Here is a 16,896-nt window from a genome sequence, read left to right on the forward strand (position 1 = left end):
TAATTAGTAACTTAATTAATTAAGTAATTAATTAAAAATACAGTTAATCCAGTTCCTTCGCAATGGCCCATCCATACGAGCTGTCATAAGAGTTTGCTCTATAGCCCAGCACAGTCTGTGCAGTAGTATACAGGAGATGGGCTGTTGCGCAACGACACATCCACAGAGCCATAGACGCATTGTGACGCCATGTGTTTTCATTACTGGACATGTTTCAGCTGTGAAGCAAAAGTAAGCCCTTCTTTTCATTTTCAGTCGAGGTCTATGGAGGTCATACAGCGCGGTGACGCCCCCAAGTGGACATCAGCAGCATTACAGCATCAGTCCAAGATAAAAAATAGTTCAGTTTCGCTTTCCAATCGTCAGAAATGATACCGAAGATTTCCTCCTCCCATGAAACCAGCGGCCGCTGTCGTCAAGCTGCGGTTTGGTCTCACAGGTGGAAGTTAACGCAGGCAGAGCTCGGACACGATGGAGACGGAAATACTGAAAATGATCTGCGCCGGCCAAGGAGCAGTCAACACGGAGGATTTAGTGTATAATCTATTTTCCGGAGATCCCACGAAGGTGTCGGAGATCATTTCTAACCGAGAGAAATTTGCTCGGTGTTGTCCAAACGGACAGCCGAAGGTGGTGGCCAGGACCCGCCTGAGACTTTGCAGAGCCAAAGACTGCCCGGGGACGTGCAGGGGTCTGCACCTGTGTAAAAACATCCTCTTCAGCGGATTCTGTCAGTTCACTCAGCTCAGGTAAACATGCTGGACTTAAAGTAAATAAACAGCTTATTGTCTGAGTCTTCGAAGTTAAACGGATGCTGGCTCTACCCAGCTGTACATCAAACCTATTATTGGGCGAATCCTGCTAAAACATTTTTCCCAAAACGCTGAACTTGACTTTCATATAATTCTGTCCATGAGTTATTGCGTCGTCTTTTGACTTGCAAACGGACTTTCTACCAGAAAGATAACCCATGACGTACATGACAGCTTTTTTGTTGTTGTCATTATTGTTTTGGGGTTTTTTCTTTTCTTTTACTGAGTACTTACCGTCATGACTCAGCTGTGTGGATTCTGTTACAACAGGAGGGGCTGCAGCTTCTCCCATGAGCTGACGTCTGAGCATAACCAAAGACTTCTGAGGGAGCATGAGCTGGAGAGCCTGAGCCGAGAGGAGCTGTGCACCCTGCTGCTGCAGAGTGACCACACAGTTCTTCCTGATGTAAGTCTAACAACACACAGCATGAACCGGACGAGTCAGTCTAGTTTGCATTCCTACGACACAATGCCACACCCGCTGTTTCCACTAACATGTTACTTTTGTTTTTAAATGAATTGAAAGTGTTTTTCTTTAAAAATGGTTTTTTTTTTTTGAAAAATATAGCTATTGAGAAAAAATGTAAAATAATTACACCATTGACGTCTCTGCCTTTCTAAACGGAGGGACAGCAACTGTGTGTGTAAATGTAAGCGTGTAAAAACTGCAGATAGTCATATTAACAGTATTTTGTCTCTATCCGCCATTGTAGAGATTGATCTAATGTAAACGATGGCTGTATCCCAATTCAGGGTCTGCAGCCTTAAAGGCCGCATTTCAAGGCCGATTACGTCACCGCGATGCGACGAAGGCTGTCCCAATTCAAAGGCTGCTCGAAATGCGGCCCTGAAATGCGTCCTTCATTTCCCTGAATTTTAAGGCTGTGGCGGTGTAGACTTCGTAGCCCAATTATCCCAGAATGCATAGCGCGGCGGTGGGTGTGGATAATTTTGCAAAAAAAAAAAAATGGTGGGTGAAGGGCGCCTGAAGAGTAAACTTTAAGTAAGTACTGAATATTATGTCACTTATTTATGTGCAAATGTTTAATAACGAAGAACATTAAAACATTACTGTTGGTCACATGTCGGCAAAGTTATGTGACATTAGTGACGTTTGTGCTAACTTGGTTTTAAAGCCTTTACTTTAAAATATACGCCGTTCAATAGCTGAGCTTAATCTTACAGAGAATGATCAAAGCTTATGTAGAAACAAACAAATGAACAAAAGATTTTCTCCTTCATTTCTGTCAAACAAAGCTGTATGACACGTTTCCAGCTGTTAGTATCATGGTTGCTAGGCAACCTGGGCAGCGCAACGGAGGCTAGACCGTCCCATTTCACAAGCCTCGCACTTCCGGCCTTAGCGGTCTTTGAGTACGCGGCCCTTGAGGATCGTTGAGGCTGCGTACTTTAAGGCTGCAGACACTGAATTGGGATACAGCCATTAACGTGGCGCACGGCGTGACGTGACAAAAGGCACATACGTTTGACGTTGCGTGACGAATTTCGTTTTCTTGTAAGACGAAGGGGAGGGGCTAGCAAAAAAAAAAGTTTGGGAACCACTGTGTTAAATGAAAGTTCTTTAAATGCCTGCATTTTGTTTAATGCCCAGCAGGGGGAGATTCAAATGGTTGCATCTCTCCTTGAATTTACCTGTTTTTTAGAAGTTTATGACAAAATGACCTAAACTGATTCAAATCAAGCTTATGCTCTCAGTCTTTCCTGTCTTACTTATTTATACAGCTTACATGTACAGTGCCTTTTTAAAGTCAAAACAAAACAAACAACAACAAATCAAACAGGAATGTCAGACAGTTCTATCTATCGTTTATGTAGAATATATGATTATAATCCAGGTTTGATTTACAGTCTGTGATTATAACCTTCACTTTTCATCTTTTCCTCTCTCCATATCTCCAGATATGCCACGACTACAACAACGGTGTTGGACTGTTTGGCAGGTGTCAGGATGGTGATGGTTGCAAGAGGCTCCACATCTGTGAGACCTACATCAGCCATGAATGCAGCTGCTGGAAGAACCACGATTTTAATGCTCCACAGCCATTCAGAGCTTTGCAAGCTAGAGGCGTACCTGACACACTCTTTCAATCCTTGAAGGCTACTTATGCAAATAAACAAGCTTTGAAGGTGGCTCGAGTCAGTGACCATGGTCAACAAAGTCAGAGAGGCAGAGGGAGAGGTGGCCATCAGCTCAGCAGAGGTTGGAGAGATACTTGGGGCAACAGTGGCTTTAGGGGGAACAGAGGAAGCCACAGCAGCCGCCCGGTGCAGGATCAGGCCTGTTCACTTAGTGACATTGCTGCAAACATTGACGCCTTTGACCTGTACTCCAGCGATGGACTGAATGAAAGCGACGATGAAAACTCTCCCACTAGTGACATCTCTGCCGCCACTAGCGACAACGATGCGAGCAGCGAAAATGATGTAAGCCAAAACCGGACATGGCGTCCAAAAAAAGCTGCTGTGCCTTTTAGAGGGAGAGGCGGCAACAGGGGCAACCATCGGCTTTTTCAAAATACTCGTTCCTTAAGTGACATTCGTGCTGCTGTCAGTGATGTAGCTGCTAGAGGCGGAGGATGGCAGAACAATAGACAGAGCCCTGTCAGAGGTAAACAACGGCTGAAAACACTTCTGTGGGGAGATGAACTAAAACTGCTGTCTGAATGAAGCCTGTGAAATATCTCCTGTTTCTTTCAGATAAAACAGGGATCTGCATGTACTTTATCAAAGGTCACTGCAAACATCAAGGTGAGAAAGTCATGGTTAGTAAGTGTTTTAGGTTTTAATGTAGTTCTTTCTTGACTTTGACCAGCTGTCTTTCTTCTTTCTTCTTAGATCGATGTTTTAAAGCTCATGACAAGATGCCGTACCGATGGCAGGTCCAAGAGGGACACCAGTGGACTGATTTGCCCGATAATGAGACAATTGAGAGAGACTACTGTGACCCCAGTAACTCATACAGGTACTTACATTTATTCTGCAACTCAGACATCTCAATTTTAGATAAAAGGTTTGGGCGTTTCCAGATTTTTTGAAGGTAAAATGCTTCAGAAAGCTTTGGTTTTAGGAAGCGCTGGCTCTCTGTGATGTTAGTATGTAACAAACTGGATTGCAAGTTAATCTGATCATTGTGTCATCAGCGTTATTGTGTTCAGATTTGTCACACAGCTATGACGGACTTGCTCCACACGTGCAATGATGTGATTTACTGAGTGTCCTTGAAGGTGTAATAATCTAGAGGCTGTTAAGCCTGTCGATCATATCAAACACCTGTGACAGAGAGTCTGTAGGAGAACATGCTTGTGGTTGGCTGAGAGTGTATGTATGGGGGTGGGAGTTATGGAGCGTGTGTGTGTGTGTGTGTGTGTGGGGGGGGGGGAAATGTAGCACAAGTTCAAGAGGAGACAGAGGGATTGTTTTTGTTCTTCAGGGAGCGCTCTCTTTGTTTTGGCGTTGTCTACAGCCCACAGCCGACTGTGTTACTGTTCCTAATGAACAGCTGGTACACGGAATCCTGACCGTCTCTGTCTCCTGTTGGAGGGACGCTACAATACGGCGGTTTCAGGCGCAACGCTTTGGATAAATATTAAAATAAAATATTTGATTCTTTGCTGAATTTGTAAGTTTGCTCACTTAAAGTAAAATGAACACAATTTTATGGTAGTTTTATGTTAGTTACTCATTTTGATGGAAGCAGATAGAATATCAACATATCACAGAAAAGTTCTTTGACCTGCATGTCGCTGAGTGAAATAAGGATTTGATCTCTGACATGCAGACAGAACTCTGTCTCCCCCAGTGTCACGGGAAGCTGTGTGGAGTGTGGTGGTTGCGGTTTGGTGACCAGGTTTTTATGTTTTTATGTTCAGTGTTAAGCACATTGAGTTGACATGAATTTCCAACAAATTACCATTATCATTACTCCTGATCTCAACTGCGTTTAAAGCAGAATAGATAGAAATCTTGCTGCAACCTTAAGGTCCACCTGCTCAAGTGAACATCTTCATGATTGAGAGAAGGCTTGGGAGAAAGTGTTGTGGTCAGTCAGTCGATCTCTTTGGCCACCATGTTTGGCAGAAGAGAAATGCTGAATATGAGCTAAAGAACACTTTTACCACAGTCAAGCGCTGTTTTCTGCTAAGCGTTCAGAATGAGTTCCCCAGAATGAGGTTCTAATGGACAGTAGGTTTGAGAATCAGGATCCAGTTCTTGTAGAGAACCAGTTCCCTGTTGTCCAAATCAGCTGATTTCAGTTTGTTGGAGGAGGAAAATAGTGGCACAGTCTATAGCCTGGATATGGACTGTCCTTTTATTCTTATTGCACAAAAAAACAGACAAGAGTGTGATGGTAAAGTGGAAACTGCATCTAGGACAGAAACAGCTGCACTATGGTGGTAACACAACTTTGGCTCTTTGCACAGAGAGCATGCTAATACTAAGCCAGCCAAGAACCCAAAGTAATGTTAAAGCCGCAGCCCATCAGCCAGAGCCTGAACTTCAACAAGTAACAAACTGATGAGCAGTCAGGCTGCAGACTCTCTTTCTACCTGTTCATGTTTCTAAAGTAGAATCACCATGGCGATCGCTCTTTGTGCTGGTTTTCATCTTTGCTCTGTGTTGGCAGCTTTTTGTTGACACCTAAATACTATGACTAGGATCATATGTGTGTCCTTGTGTCGTCATGATTTGTGTTGGTGTGCTGGACTGTAGCCCAAGGTTTGTACTATTAACTGGTTATTATGACAGTGTGTTTTAGTATTTTAGGTAATGTAAAGAGTAATGTAACAAGTAGTTACAGTATGTACTGCATTATTTTAAAAAAAGGGTTTTGTGTAATTTGTGTAATACATTTTTACATTTTTCAGTAATGACCACAAAACTCAAGAAGGATGGGAAATCCCTCCAACATGCACAAACATTTGACCACACAGCATGTAATTAACTTCCATGAATGTAATGTCTTTGCTATGCTGCTTAGAGATGGTGGCGACTCAAAGCAGAGCCAGTGAAAGCCATGAAGAATTGATAATTGATATCAATCATTTAATCGGAATCGCTAAATTCTTATCAATTCCCATCCTAAATGGACAGGGCCATGCACCGTACAATCTTGAAGAGAACTTCCCTCCCGCAGCGTGACCACTGAGTGGACAGATTTTCCAGCATGGCAGTGACCCAAAACATACCAAGTCAACAAAGAAGTGGCTAAAGAAGAGCAAAGGTCATGGAGTGGCCCAGACAGTCTCCAGACCTGTCCTATAGAAAATCTGTGGAGGGAGCTGAAGCTTTGAGTTGTTCAGTGGAACCCAAGAACCTGAAGGGTTTAAAGCAGGGGTGCCCAATCCCGGTCCTCGAGAGCTACCGTCCTGCAGCTTTTAGATGCATCCTTGTTCCCACACACCCGAATCAAATGAATGGCTTGTTATCAGGCCTTTGCCAAACATGATGGCATGCTGAAGAGGTAATCAAACCATTTGATTCAGCTGTGTTGGAGTAGGGATGCATCTAAAAGCTGCAGGATAGTAGCTCTTGAGGACTGGGATTGGGCAGCCCTGGTTTAAAGAGTTTCTGTAAAAAGGAGTGGTCTAAGATCCCTCGCTGATGTGTGCAAACCTGATGACCAACTACAAGAAATGTCTTAATGCTGTGTTTTCAAATAACACACACGCAGTACACAGCTAGCAGTGGATTCATTTTGTTTTAATTGTGTGTCTGCAGTAGTACCAGCCCAGCCGTGCACTTTGACACGATGACCTGCGGACTGAAGCAGGTACGTCGGCTCTCGACAGAAAACTCGGTGACTGAGCCGACCTTCATCCACACCACCGAGTGGCTTTGGTACTGGCAGGATGAGTTTGGGAGGTGGAACATGTTTGCATCTGCTGTGAGTAACGACATTATTGTTATCGTATTTTAAATTTTTATGTTGTTAAGAAAAAGACAATATTAGGACATAACTCTAACAGACCGCTGTACAAACATATAAAATGTGTAACTGACTGTTTACTAAAAAGGTTGTTTGCACTCTTTGATAAACAGTGAAGACAGTCGTCTTTGCGTCACCCATTAGTTTGTCGATTGCATTTCAAAGCCTCATTTTCACCGTTGTTGTGTTTTTGTTTTACTTTTTAAAACTGAACACGACCACATTTGGAGAACAGAGCTACATTAATTTTGTCAAGAAACTTTAAACAAGACTCCAAATGCATGCTAGTTTTGTGGACATGCAAATAAAAAACTCTGACACATTTAACATATCAGCAAGAGTCTGTTGCTAAATCCAAAAGCTCATACTGTCACATTTATTACGTAAGAGCATTTGCTGTTTTTCATTCTCTGCTGAAGGGAGCGAGTAAGTGATGGGTTCTGTTTGTTCGTCTGTTTGCTAGCAGCCCAGTGTCCACAGCTTCAACTTTTTGTGTGATGGTAGAGCGGTATAACACACTTTATTTTGTCAATACGATGCACAACATCACAATGACAACAAAACAGACTGACATCATCTTGTAGTATAAACATCATTACTCACTTAAATTTTAGTATAGCTCTGTTGTTTTATGGAAACTGTATTAACCTCCTAGGACCTGGCGTCCACATATGTGGACATCACATTTTGGGTTAGTTAGATCAAAATACTCAATTTTGCTCTACAAGGGCCTGAGATCCACTTACGAGGACATTATACTGCTTCTGTTCTATCGAAATTTTAAATGAATATCCTCATATGTGGCTCTTATTTTTCTTAGAAACAAAAATTAGGTAAAAACAAAAAAATCTGGTAATTCTTTGTTTTTACATTTATCAGGACCCAATCAGCCCAAATATCAAAGAGAAAATAAAAATGCTGCTGTGGAAGAGTTCAGGTCTTAGAAGGTTAAAGTAAATAATTTTCCACTACCATTTAAGTTTGACGTTGCAGCCATTCAGAGCTTACACTTTCTGATCTTTTTAATTCAATTCAATTTTATTTATATAGTCCAAATCACACAAAAAGTCGCCTCAAGGCGCTTCATAGATACAGAGAAAAACCCAACAATCATATGACCCCCTATGACCAAGCACTTTGGCGACAGTGGGAAGGAAAAACTCCCTTTTAACAGGAAGAAACCTCCGGAAGAACCAGGCTCAGGGAGGGGCGGCCATCTGCTGCGACCGGTTGGGGTGAGAGAAGGAAGACAGGATAAAGACATGCTGTGGAAGAGAGACAGAGATTAATAACAGATATGATTCAATGCAGAGAGGTCTGTTAACACATAATGAGCGAGAAAGGTGACTGGAAAGGAAAAACTCAATGCATCATGGGAATCCCCGGCAGCCTACGTCTATTGCAGCATAACTAAGGGAGGATTCAGGGTCACCTGGTCCAGCCCTAACTATATGCTTTAGCAAAAAGGAAAGTTTGAAGCCTAATCTTGAAAGTAGAGATAGTGTCTGTCTCCTGAATCCAAACTGGAAGCTGGTTCCACAGAAGAGGGGCCTGAAAACTGAAGGCTCTGCCTCCCATTCTACTTTTAAATACTCTAGGAACAACAAGTAGGCCTGCAGAGCGAGAGCGAACTGCTCTAATAGGGTGATATGGTACTACAAGGTCATTAAGATGAGATGGGGCCTGATTATTTAAGACCTTGTATGTGAGGAGCAGGATTTTGAATTCAATTCTGGACTTAACAGGAAGCCAATGAAGGGAAGCCAAAACAGGAGAAATCTGCTCTCTCTTTCTAGTCCCTGTCAGGACTCTTGCTGTAGCATTTTGGATTAGCTGAAGGCTTTTCAGTGAGTTTTTTGGACATCCTGATAATAATGAATTACAGTAGTCTGTTTGTTAAACATCGTTTAACAAACCAAAGGTTAAAGTCTTTGCCATGAATAACTCCACGTCTTAGGAGGGGTGTACGGGTGAAGTAGTTCCTGACTGATATGTTTGTGAAACAGTGAACAAACATGGAAAAATAGCTGCAGCAGGTCAGAGTTTTATATCCGGCGTGCCTCAGCATGAAGAGCAGGTGGAGCTGATCTGTGCCACTGTACATCTGTCTCAGTCACATTATCAATGGCACCTACTGCTGCAGTTAATACTACATGTAAACTGCAATAAATGATGCACACAAAGGAGAAAGAAGTGAAGCTGGCAGAGATTTACTCTTAAACTAAATTAAGATCATGATATTTCTCAGCAGTTTGAGTTACACTGGCTGTGGCCCAGCGTGCTTTTTTAGTTTTTTTTATTTTGGCCTTCTTTATATCCTGATTTATTTGTTTCATGGTTAATGTTTTACTTGCTCTATTCTCTTATTTACAGCTCATCTCCTAATCTTTTTCTTTTACCTACCAAATGTATTCCTCTCATATCTCATCTCATATTCTGAATTGTTGAGATTTTTAATACTAAAATAAGCAGTCACTTACCTTTGATTTATAGGAAAGAGGAAGAATTACATGCTACCAACCAAATGAATGCACCATGCTTTGCTTTTCTTCCATTTTCATATAAAATGTCTGCAACCTAAGATCAAATTTCAAAAATCTTAAGGCTCCAGCTGTGGTCGTTAACACATATACCTAACATGCAAAAGATCCCTAGTTTGATACCAAAACACAAATCTGGTGTCAGGGGTTCAAAAGTTCAAAGCCATGCCACATGAGCGCCACATAAATGAGCTCGGTGAGGAAGGACGTCCAGCATGACGACTCTGCCAAACCAAATGTTACTGTTTTCATAATTGTGGCTATGCTAACTTGGGAATTTCTACCTTGAGACCTTTATAATATTACAAGCTCTTTAGACAATATTATTTTGCTTCCCAACGATTTATTGTTCATATGGCAATTCCTGTTTGTTATGCGTTTAAAGACCTGCTCGCCTTTCTTACTTTGCAGATTGGTGGACATGAAGCAGCAGACATCAACAGCACAAAGCTGGAGAAGTTGTTCCTGGGCAATAATAAAGACGTTGTGGAGTTTACTGCTGGTTCACACTCGTATTCACTCAGTTTCGATGGTAAACAAAGAATATGGAAACTGTATCTGATCGCTGATTTCTGTGTTTTAAAAGTGGTGTCATAATCATTGCACAAGTTTAAACTTTTATTTATGTTTTTTTTCTTACCCGTCAGACATGATGCAGACAAACAACCTTAATGGCACGAAGACGCTCGTGTGCAGACGGCCACGGTTTGTCTCTGCTGTAGACGTCCGAACAAAGAAAGTCAGGTACGTCATCCCAAGAGCAGCTTATTCTCTGCGGTGTTCTTACATCTGAGAAGTTCATTCTAATTGGGGAGGAGAATTCATGTTCTTGTTCGGTTTACTCTTCTCATTGAGACAATCAAAGCTCTAGATATGGTTTTATATACTTTCCTTTTCCTGTATCTAGACCTTACCACAGTATTACCTTGGAGATCTACAAAGACTTTATTTGGAACAATCTCGGGCCAAAAATCACTAGTTGATGAGATCTTTGAGCACTCAAGTGGCACTGCATTAAAAATAGGAATGTTGAGCATCTCTCTCTCGCAACTGGTCTCAGTTCACAGACATTTGTGGACTGTTGTTAGAAAAGGGGATGCTACACATGAACGTTTTTGTTATGATGGTGCAGTTTTTCCAGTTTAAACATTCCACATGTTCTCTGTGCTCTAATGTGAAACAAATCATTGCAATCCAAAAATTGCAGCCTCAGACATAAATCTGAATTGTTAAGTTTTTGTTGGTAGTTTTATTGATGAATTTGCAATAATAATAATAATAATAATAATAATAATCTTTTTAAAAATCCAGTAAAAAATCGTACTATTGTTATTACGGCTTTTAATGGGGAAAATGACGATTTTAATTTTAATTAATTTCAGTACTGATATAACTATAAATGTGTTTTGGGGTTTTAAAACGAACAATAATGAAAGCATTCCTTATCATTTCTGTTTGCAGAAGGCCTGTGGTTCAAAATGTTGGCCCAGTACCGGACAACTGGGACAAGACACAGATCCCTGAAACAGGATATTCGGTACTGTGAAAACCAACAAATGTAAAAAATATAATTTTCCTCTGTTGGTTTAGCTCACAGTCATTTCTAAATGTAAACATCATTGAGTAATTGTAATCTATTATTTCTTATTGTTTGCAGTGTAATTTTTAACAAAATGGGATAATTAGTACCAGATAGCTGAGGTTGTTTTTCACATGTTTGCAGATTTTAGGAGTCAACTTTCTTTAGTACGGCTGCTGAAAACTCGATGCCTCAGTTTATTCTGATATAAGATTTTGTATTTTTAATTTTCAAAAAAAAGACAGTCAATGATTTCAGTATTGCTAGATATCTGCTGTTTCTTTTTTCATTTCATTGTTTTGTTTTTTTACATCAGCACAGCCTGATTCAGCCAGCAAAGATGCTATGTTAGCTAAATGGAACATAATAAAGTATCCAGCAAAAAAACCAAATATTTCCTTCAGCAAGTGTTGAAAAAAAGTGTTGTTTAGAAGCCAAAGTAAAAAAAAAGTTAATAATTCTTTCTGTTTCTGTGTTTGATGATGGTGTTTTAAAATTGTGATTACAGCTTGTTTTTGTTCAATGTTATTGTGACTGAACATTTTCTATGTTTCTCTGTTTTCTTACAGCAAATCTCCCTCCAGAGCAGCTCAAGAGAATTTAAGGAGGTTGAAGCTCTTTTCTGTAAAACCATGAGAGGCTTTGATATCATCAACATTGAGAGAATTCAGAACCAAAGTCTTTGGGCAGCCTTTCAGTTGTACGTACCGACATCCAGTTAATATCCATGCATCAGCCGCTTGTTAAATTTGGCTGACAGCTTGTGTCTACGATAGATTCTAACCAGGTTATTGTATCTGTGCAAGTAGCCACCCCTGTCTGATAAAGTAACAGCATCATTTACGAAACTCATGTTGTATTAAAGTAGACTTTAAACTATTAATGGAGAAAATCAACCCAATAGGAAAATATTTAAAGAAGTCATAAACGTATTAAGAAGATCTTTTTTCATGCATTTTAATAAACTGACCACTTTTTCAGTTTTTTGCCCCCTGCTGCCCCCTGAATATAGAGATTTAAGCTGCCCACAGTGGTGTTGCTTTTCAGAGCCACAGGCTTGGTCCATCTTTTATTCAATGTCTACTATTAGCATGCACACTTTCTGACCTTTTCTCTACTTTTTCTTTATATCCTTGCCTGGATCTAGACCGTTACCCAGTGTTACCTTGGAGATCTACAAAGACTTCCCAAAATTTCATGGCTTGTTTTCTTCCAGATATAATGTGACCTATGGGGATATTATATGTAGTAAAATATACTGTGGAGGAGAACACAACCATGAGAACAAAGGGAGACTCAGACCACAAAGACACAGACTAAGACATGTGAACTTGACACAGTGACGGGAACATGGAGACGTGACTGACTGGGGAGACGGGACAGGGTCATAAAAGATGATGACTAAAGATTACATAACCTAATGACGAACACAGAAGCAATGTGAAACAATAATATATTGAAAGGAGTGAATACAGAGCTAGAACATAAACTGCGTCTCAACATCCAAAAGAACAAATCATGAGCTCACAGAAAACTCAAAGCATAAAAAAACTTAAAACACAGGCTCAAAGACACAAGACCATGATTCACACTCTTACAGCTTGCTTTAATTTGTTTCCTGTCTCCTTTTTCAAGGCAGAAGAATCAGATGAGGACCAAAAACCGAGGGAGAGATGTGCCTGAACTAAGGCTTTTTCATGGCATCGACTCCAAATCTGTAAACACCATCTGCCACAACAACTTCGACTGCAGAACTCATGGAATGGCTTATGGCAAAGGTGAGTGGAAGAAATGTTCGTGCTGAAATAGTTATTGGTTATTCAGCACATGTTCAGCATAGATTTAAAAAGCAAAGACTCCAGCCACGCTCATCTTTGTGACACCGTGAGTCCTGTGGAGTTATTCTTATGGAAAACATTGATTTTTTCACCGTGTAATCACCTCTGCATGTTTACCAGTTTCCTTCCCCACAAATACATTTTTTCACAATTGTACCTTTTGGTGTCTAAACACAGGTAGTTACTTTGCCCGTGATGCCAGATACTCCCACAACTACACCGGTGACGCTGACGTCCGAGCCATGTTCATCTCACGGGTGCTGGTGGGAGACTACACCAAAGGGTCCTCCGATTATTGCCAACCTCCTTCAAAAGACGGAGGGGGCATAAACCTCTATGACAGCTGTGTAGACGATGTAATGGACCCCACCATATTTGTGGTGTTTGAGAAGCACCAGATCTACCCCGAGTACCTGATACAGTACAATTAGACAGTGTACTGGTGAAAGAAACCAGCTACCCTATCAGCTTACCAACCCAGCACAGTTTCTTTCATGTGCTGATAGTGAGACAAATGTAACTTTGAGTACTCAGAGTAGAAAAGAGATATGAGAACCACATGTTTACCATTAAGCATTTAGCAATGTTGGTAAAAATGTGTGAATTGTCCTGGGAAATACTTGGTAAAACTAGCTTCCCAGTCAGTTGCTATTTTAGGTTTAATTAGGTTTAATGATGAAAATGCTGAATAAGCAAGTTTCTTTTGTTTGTTTCGATGCTCAAACTTTTTCAACTCGACCAAATGCAAAGTGATTTTTAAAAGAAGACAAATTTCCACAAATCACAAACATTTCCAGTCAGTCTGTCTTCATGTTGCACATGAAGACATATGTGCATCTTTTATGTGCAAAAGATGCACATAAAACCAGGCTGGCACAATCCCATTTGCTGAGGTGTTTTTTATAGAAATGACACTAACTTTTATACAAAATGTAATAATGACATTTTGTATCGCTAATGATCTTAGCATATATCTGTATGTATCTCCTTAATGGTGGGCCAATCTAAAGAAAAGTTTTTTAATAACATTGCAGTTATTAACATCTATTTTAAGCCATGTCTTTAAGTTTTCATATTTATCACCCTGACAATGCGATGATGTCTCCATTTGTTGTTGTTGTGACATTCAACATACGCGAAGGAATTTAGTTATACTCAACATAAATACAGAATGAAGAATTCGACAAAGCATACAGGCTTAGCAAAAACCGCCCATAGGACAGGTTTATGCGAGTAATATAGATATGCTGCAGCGTGCTAACCATATCAGAAGAAAAGCCTGAGTGCTTTCCTCGTGATTATCTCGGGAAGTTTTATACGTCATCCACGTTTAGTGGTTATCATGCGAAAGCGTCGTACCTAAAACATATCAAATAATAAAAAGGGATAACGTTGGAGGCGTTTAGAGCCTCAGATTCTCGTAAGGATTTGTCCAAGACACGACGGACTGCGTGTTGGTGCCTGATGATAGCTTTGCTGTTTTAGATGACCTTTGCAATGTCAGCAGCAAGCAGGGACCAACGTCTGGGAACACGTATAGAAACAAACAGCAGCAGTGTGCGATACTCACTGTGCTCGGAAAAGCTTGAGAAGAAGGAAAGCGAAAAACATGGACCTTCTAGTCCAGCGGTCCCCAACCTTTTTTGCGCCACGGACCGGTTTAATGTCAGACAATATTTTCATGGACCGGTGTTCCGGGAATCCATCCTACCTGACAAACCATCCTACCTGTTGTTTGTACACATGCGCACAACACGAAATTAAGTGGCGAACCGTCCTACCTTTGTGAATATGAGCGAGAAGAATACTCCGATGGGCAAAGTTAAGTGGCAAACCGTCATGCCTACTTAAATTTGTGCTGGAATTAGGAAGTAGGATGGTTTGTCAGAGCACCGGCTTTTAAGGTGTCGCGGATAAATACAAGAGAATAAAATGATACGACCAAGACAAATATAATAATAAACGTGACTTCACTGTGTAATTGTGTAACTTTATTAGCAGCGTCCTCCTGAAATGCGCCAACAACACTTGACAGTAACATCCTCCTCTCTGCCCCTTAATGCTCTCTGGTCGCTATGGTAACGCGTAAATATTTATTTCAAAATAAGACACACAAGACCCAGGGAAACAGAGTTAACGATAAAAACCATGAAAAACATAAATTTCACAACCGAGCCTCAACTCTCGCGGCCCCGTACCCAGCGACTCATGTACCAGTACCGGTCCATGGCCCGGGGGTTGGGGACCGCCGCTCTAGTGCAGCACAAAGGTGATGCTGTGGTGGTTGTTAAACGTTCACTTCGCCCTGTTGTGCACAGTGCACCTCGTTCCATTTGCCAGTCTTTCTAGTTCATAGTCTGACTGTAAATGCAGAAAACAGTTGATAAAAAAAAATAAATTTCTGTTTGAAGATGATTTAAATGTTACATTGTGTGTATTTCCTTTCTCTTTAGCTCTTTTGCAGTCATAGCCCGCTTGGTCAGTAGTACTTGGATTAGCTGTTATATATTTATAATGATTAGAAACAGATATAACAAAATACAAATACCCCATGCTACTAGTTTTGCTTTTTGTTATTGTTCTTGACACTGTATGAGAGGGTACTTACAGCCAGGCAGGCTGTGCATGAGGAAACCCTGAAAGGGCCATAGAAGGGCATCAACCCAGCAGCAGGATCGCTATCTGTTGCTTTATGCAGAAAGTAATAGAAAGATCACTGCCAAAGCCTTACAGAATGGCATATTTATGTGCATGTTCCTGATGAAACTGTTAGGAACAGACTCCATGAGCATAGCTTGAGGTCCTGATGCCTTAAACAGCAGTCATGAGAGCTGCTGACTAACACGTGGAAGTCTGCGTTACCTTCCAAGGATATGCCTCCAAAGGCTCACCCTCTCCCAAAAAAGTCATACAGGATGTTTCAGGCTTCATAAAGTTTGCCGATGGCGCCTCCAGATTCTTTACATGTGCTCACTGTAAACCTGTTCTACTATTAAAGCTATTATTCTTCTGAAATGTTCTATCAAAACAGATTTTTGTGTGTGTGCATGTTGGCAATCATTCAAATAAATAATTATTTAAGAGTTATCGAGACTGTTCACGGGTGTGGTTCTTGATTATGGCCCACTGTGGTTTACGTGGCCTAAATTATGGTCTGCATCAGGACATATGATGATCTGCACTTCCTTTTGGAGTCACAGTCGCAGGATAAAAAACTGCAAAACAAAAAAACCCTCTTTATTTGTTAAAGAGCAAAAAGATGAAGGCGAACAAGCTTCAGCAATAAGCTGTGGGTTTACAAACCTTCTTTTGCCCTCAAAAACCCTGAAAAAGAACAAATAAAGATTACAATAATATTTACAATAACAACATTCATATTTTCCCTCTGCTCAGGCGTTCCAACACCTTCAGTTAATGAGGAATACTTACTTCTAACTTAATCATCATCAGTTTGCAAATTCTGGACGCATTTTAATGATCACTAAATTGCTGTGATTTTTACTTTCCAACAATAATGAGTTAACACAACAAAACACAGCTAACTGCTGTTCTTGCATTTTAAAAAGCGAGCTTGTTGGCGAGCTGGATTGTAAAGGCGCCTGTCTCTAAAGTATTTTGGGTCAACTTCTGCTTTTTAAATGTGCTGTGGGCTATAAATAAAATAGACGTGACAGTCAACACGGTGCATGTATGAGGCACATTTTTTCATTTCCAAAAATAAATAAATAACACAGTTCAGTCGGTTACATATTGAACTTGAAGAAGATAAAACAAGATATCGATCCTCCTGTGCTCGTATCAATCCGTTACCAGTATTAGTGTTGGTATGATACTCTTGATATTCACATTGTTCTGTCGTTCAGGTGTGCCACTGGAGAATCACCTCAGTTTTTCACTGTGTTCTGTGTAGCAGCTATGCAAACAAGAAGAGCAAAGATATTTTTGGACTTGTGATTGTTGTTAGTGCACAGCTGTGCAGCACATGTATTTAGGTTCACCCTCCCCACCCCAGGCAGGCATGCATGAGCTATTTAACCTGCAAACACACAGCCTGGCAGCTGATGGACAGTTAAGCAGCTAAAGACCCGAAAATTCACCCCAAAGGTTTAAAGGAGAGCAAAGCTACAACAGGAGGTAATAGCTATGACTTCCTTTAGTCAGACTTTGAGCTTTCTGCTAA

At 40.7% G+C, this 16,896-nt stretch overlaps 1 protein-coding gene across 1 annotated transcript; it reads left to right on the plus strand.

The window, feature by feature from the left end:
* Nucleotides 1–320: 320 nt before the first annotated feature.
* On the plus strand, nucleotides 321–15,794 carry LOC147310590 (protein mono-ADP-ribosyltransferase PARP12-like). The gene is made up of 12 exons (XM_086270337.1): nucleotides 321–749; nucleotides 1,083–1,218; nucleotides 2,733–3,441; nucleotides 3,531–3,581; nucleotides 3,669–3,795; nucleotides 6,552–6,717; nucleotides 9,711–9,831; nucleotides 9,947–10,043; nucleotides 10,761–10,836; nucleotides 11,448–11,578; nucleotides 12,514–12,656; nucleotides 12,894–15,794. The coding sequence occupies exons 1-12, from the start codon at nucleotides 472–474 to the stop codon at nucleotides 13,145–13,147; spliced, it is 2,289 nt and encodes a 762-aa protein (XP_086126463.1). The 5' UTR covers nucleotides 321–471; the 3' UTR covers nucleotides 13,148–15,794.
* The last annotated feature ends 1,102 nt before the right edge of the window (nucleotides 15,795–16,896 follow it).

This window comes from Aulonocara sp. 'chitande type north' Nkhata Bay, linkage group LG17 (assembly GCF_057382095.1).
Source record: "Aulonocara sp. 'chitande type north' Nkhata Bay isolate Kocher_YH1m ecotype deep benthic linkage group LG17, A_spYH_male_GT1.1, whole genome shotgun sequence".
NCBI lineage: Eukaryota > Metazoa > Chordata > Actinopteri > Cichliformes > Cichlidae > Aulonocara > Aulonocara sp. 'chitande type north' Nkhata Bay.